General features: G+C 34.3%; 1 protein-coding gene across 1 annotated transcript in view; it reads right to left on the bottom strand.

The window, feature by feature from the left end:
• Positions 1–641, bottom strand: part of LOC104767937 (basic leucine zipper 61-like) — a 2,326-nt gene extending 1,685 nt beyond the window's left edge. Inside the window, exons 1-3 of the mRNA XM_010491897.1 lie at positions 444–641; positions 207–391; positions 8–140 (exon numbers count right to left, since the gene is read on the bottom strand). Of these exons, the coding sequence (XP_010490199.1) occupies positions 8–140; positions 207–391; positions 444–641 (516 nt within the window). The remainder of the gene's footprint in view (positions 1–7; positions 141–206; positions 392–443) is intronic.

Below are 5,215 nucleotides of genomic sequence, written 5' to 3'. Positions count from 1 at the left end.
GTCTCACCTCCAAAAGCATCTCTTTTTCTTGCATCAAAGTGATATCCTTCTCAAGAAAATTTACTTGGTGTTCCAAGTCAAGAAGGTACTGTGACTTCCTCTTCTTTGAATGTGCAGCTGCTTCTCTGTTTGCCAAGATTCTGAAAGACCATACACATGGATAAATGTATGATAAAAATGAAACGAATAGCTATCTCAAAACTTACCCTCTGACTTTCTTAGGATCAGATTTCATCTCGGTAAGTTTAGTACATTTTGAAATCTTTTTCAATTCATCAGCAGTATACTCGTCTTTGAGGTCTAAAGTATTTTGGTAGTCTCCATCAGCCGAACTAGTAGAGGAAACAACACCCGGAGAAAGAGGTAGCTCCAAGAAGTTACTGAAACACTCCTGTAGTGTTTGCTTAAAGGTTCAATGTTTTTTCCTGCTCTTCTCTTCACACACGAAGTAGGCGATGAAGGTCCACATGAGCCGATGACGAAGAACCACGTAACAACGGTGGAGAAAGGTTCATCGATCTAAGTGGATGATGATGTAATGACGACGGAGAAGGGCTCAAAGGACGCAAGGAGGAGTCGACAGCCGACTGCTGAGTTCTCGACTGTGGTTCTGAAGGAGCGATACTGTCGCGTTCATTCATCGCTGAGGATTAAAGAGTACTTTTTACCTTAATTAGCTTCAACAATGAACTAAGAAAGTTGAACAAAATTGTTTTTTCTTTTTCTTTGATAGTTAGAGGACAAAATCCTCCATTTATACTGGTTAAGAGGAGGCTCATATTTCAGGAATTAATCTTGATTTTGTCAGTAAATTAACTTATAATTTTTTAAGTCAAAACACTTAAATGAACTTTGTGTTTTTAGGTAATATAATGAAAATTTATTAAATTTACGATCATTAAATTTTATTGTTGACTCAATCTTAACTAATTTTATTTATTTTGGCATGTTGTTTACTTTTGCCAATGACTAGTTTTGGTACATTGTTTACTTTTATTTACTTGTGAATAGCTATTTTGAAAATTTACTTATTTTTCTATTAGGTTATTTTGGCAAGTTTTTCATTTTTTCTAATTGAATATGGTATTATTAAAATAGTTGACAATTTATTTTCTGATTTTGGAAAGAGTTATAGATCGTCAGCCATATTTTTAACTTTAAATACTGTGTAATTTCAAAAAGATACTTTGTTATTAGTAATTACATCGCTGTGAAGAGAGTTATTTTGAAGAAATCTTTTTCAATTCATCAGCAGTATACTCGTCTTTGGTTCTCCATTTATACTGGTTAAGAGGAGTTGACAGCCGACTGCTGAGTTTTCGACTGTGGTTCGGAAGGCGCGATACTGTCGCGTTCATTCATCGCTGAGGATTAAAGAGTACTTTTTACCTTAATTAGCTTCAACAATGAACTAAGAAAGTTGAACAAAATTCTTTTTTCTTTTTTTTTGATAGTTAGAGGACAAAATCCTCCATTTATACTGGTTAAGAGGAGGCTCATATTTCAGGAATTAATCTTGATTTTGTCAGTAAATTAACTTATAATTTTTAAGTCAAAACACTTAGTGGGTGTTATTGGATTATGGTTTTTAAAAGAATTGGATGCATTTAGAAATCCAGTGTTATTGGATAGTGTATTTTAAAAAGTACATTAAAATCCAGTGTTATTGGATTGTGTATTTATATGGTGGATTCTAAAAGTCATTAAAAACATTTGTAAGTGATACAAAAACACATTACAATGTGATATAATAAGATTTACATTTAAGTATTGAAATTTTAATTTATTTAGTAGACATTTATTTAAAAATTTTATTGCATTGTAATGTGTTTTATATGTAAGTGGAAAAAAAACTTGGAAAATAATGAATTTTAATAAAACTGAGTGCTTTGAGAATGTTGATATATATTTTTATTTCCATTTTAGTATTGGATATAGTAAAATTATTACTTATTGGATTGCAACATATCGAATAAATATATTTTAAAAAAAATATAATTCTCCAATTTATAAAATTACATTTTTGAGATTGCAACATATCTGATAAATATATTAATACTAAAATATGATTACATAACTTTTAAAAAAAACACTGGCTAAGCATCATTTTCTTATGTTATTTACATCCATTTATAACGTTATCTACTACTCTACCACTAAAAATGTGTTTTTACATTGGTTACCTTTTCACCAATTATACCCATTTTTTGTCTAAAAATCCTCCATTTATACTGGTTAAGAGGAGGTGGAAATTCAAAAAAAAAAAATTGTCTAAAAATCCATCAGATGAGTCTTTTAAATTTTAACAAAAAAAGGCCCCGCTGTCACCACCTCCAAAATGCTTTTTACAAACAGACTATATACTTTTACTTTGAATTTCTTATATTTTTCAACCAGTTATTGATAAGATATTTATAAAATTTAAATATATTCGATTACAATTAGGCAATGACTAAGACATAAGTTGAGAAATTAAGAGAAAAATAATTTAAAATAATTCACAGAAAATTAGAAAATTATAAACACGATAATATTTTAGTTTCGGCTGATTCAAATTATATATGAGACTGAGATCAAATATGAAATTATAAATTAAAATAAACAATATAAAAATAATGTAATTAAACTAAGTTTATTATTAAAACGAAGCATTTATTGAATAGAAATATAAACATGATTGACACATGCATTGAAATATGATAGAATTTTTGGAACGAGTTAAGATTCTACTAGTATTGAGAAATTAAGCTTTATATAATAATAAAATTTTCCAGTTCCAATGAAATTTTTATTTTAATAAGACTTTCTTGCTTAAATTGAAGTATATCCTTTTTTCATTGTATATTTTTAATATATTTACTAGATTAGGACCCCTCATGTTCGTGTTTACAGGTTCAAGAGCTCCATCATGTAGAATGAAGAAGTGCATCTTTTTACCTTGACCTAAGTGTTGGTGAATCAATATCCTTATTCTTATTATTCTTAGAAACAATTTAATGTTCTTTACCTCAAAATTGTTCATGATTTGTTCTTCTGATTTTGCCGTTTTAGGTTTTTACAAAATTTTGTTGGAGATTTTTTATTTCAAGTGAAGAACATGATAGGTGGGGTTATAAATTAGTTTCATACCGGTTTTTCGTGGGTTTATATTTGGTTTAATTCCAAAATCATCTACACCCAGATTGATGATGAAATAACAATAGAACTATGGATTCAAATGGAAATAGGTGGAGCACTTAAGGCTGTGGGAGATATAGAACGAGGTCAAAAATCGGGGTGGATTTGGTACAATGTGATAGTTCTGAAGGGTCGTCCGGTTTGTCCTCTAATTGTTATGCGGTTTAGCATGGTTTGGAGGAACCCTAAACCTCTCATATAAAAGGAGAACACCATCTTCATGTTAAGGGTTCCTTCCCGAGCCGTCTCATGCCATAGGAGAAGAGAAGAGAGCTTTGGGTTCTCTCTTTGAAGGGAGGAGAAAAAGGGATGGTTTTGGGATGGACGAGAAAGAGAAGGATGTCTATGTGTGAAGGAGAAGAGGAGATCGAGCAATGGGCTTGAGGGAAGCTTCTCCTTCGTCGTGCATCAAGGATGTTAGAGGACGAGAAGGGAGATCCATCTTTTTCATGTGTGAGGAGGAGGATAGGATCTTGGATGGTGGATTGGGAGAGACAAGGAGGCTCTCATGGCTATTATCAAGTTTAGTCGTGTTGTGTACTCTTCAATCGATTATGGAATCAATAAATGTAAAAGATTAGGGTTTTGTGGCGGAAAGGAGCTTGGAGGAAGGCTCTAAACGTTGTTTTCGCCGTTGTGTCGATCGACACCAACACCCGCATAAAGATTAGGGTTTTGCTACTTCGGGGCAACGTTTGGAGGATGAAACATGGTGCGATTTGGCTGAAATTTTCTGGTTAGGTTCGTGGTGCTACAAGCTTTATATCAGACGGTGGGTTGCTGAAATGAACAGTTGGTTTATGTTTTAATCAAGTGTTTGTATTGCAGTATGACGTTTTGTGGTAAGATTGGGGTGTCGAGCAACACCAAGGTTGTATTGGTCGACACCAGCATGTTGTTGTGTGTTTGGGTCATACGAGAACGGCTGGAGTTAGGTTTGGAAGAGGAGAGATCAACGGAAATGATGTTGTGGGCGTCGGTGCTGATCGACACTAGAGGAGTTGATAGTGAATCAAAGTACTTTTGGGAAAGTGTTGTTCGTGGCTGGATAGAATCATATATTCCAACTCACCTCTCTTGTTACTTGGTCGCGAGGAATGGTTGGTTGTGAGACTCACTAACTAGATGAGGTGGAGTTTGATGAATTTCTGGGAGTGTTATAAAGAGCGGTTTTTACGCCATTTGTCTCGTCGGAATTATAGGATTCCGGTCAGATCGTTTCTCGTGGATCCTGTGTGAGGACTGGGAATCCGGGTACAATCATTTTTTTTTCTTTTTTCAATATTCTCGACATGTATGAAAATCTTGTCGAGAAAATTTACACATGTCGCAATCATGTTAATGGCTAAATTTGAAATGAAGCTGAAATGACCCGACCCATTTTTTAAATATAATAATAAACTAGTGATCTCATACTCACTAACTACCTAACCACATTCAAACCAAACAGCAAAATAACCAAACATTAAACCAATGAATTAAATAACCTAATGAAGAATTCAATAACATCGAACCAACAATACCAAATCATAGAAAAATGAATCAGCAACCTAAACAACCGTTCTAGATCACTACATTTCATTCTAGCAACCTATTAGTAACAGCAAAATAAAACAAACATCCAAGCCTCTAGAACATCCTCCGCATCATCTCATTGATTCCACAATCACACTTTGCCTTTACCTGCACCATAAACACAATTTGAGATGCATGAGTATTGTCATAAACACTCAGTGAGGCAATCCTCCCATCTACTAGGCTATACACACAAGCAACTGAGAATCCAATGTCAAACAAGCAACAAACAAACACAAACAAACTAGGAAACAAGTATCAGCCGCCTGTTGAAAGGGTTGGTGTCAACCCACACCCTCCTGGTCTCGATCGACACTGACTCTTGGTGTCAATCGACACTGCCTCTCAATCTCAATCGATACCGCTCCTTGGTGTCGACCGACACCACCTCCTCGTGTCTACTGATACCACCTCCTGGTGTCTACTGATACCCTTCCTCGACCCGAAAACCCTAGGACCGACA

The sequence above is a fragment of the Camelina sativa genome, chromosome 19, assembly GCF_000633955.1.
Source record: "Camelina sativa cultivar DH55 chromosome 19, Cs, whole genome shotgun sequence".
NCBI lineage: Eukaryota > Viridiplantae > Streptophyta > Magnoliopsida > Brassicales > Brassicaceae > Camelina > Camelina sativa.
Note: the sequence above shows the minus strand (reverse complement) of the source record. Positions and strands in the feature narration are given on the sequence as shown.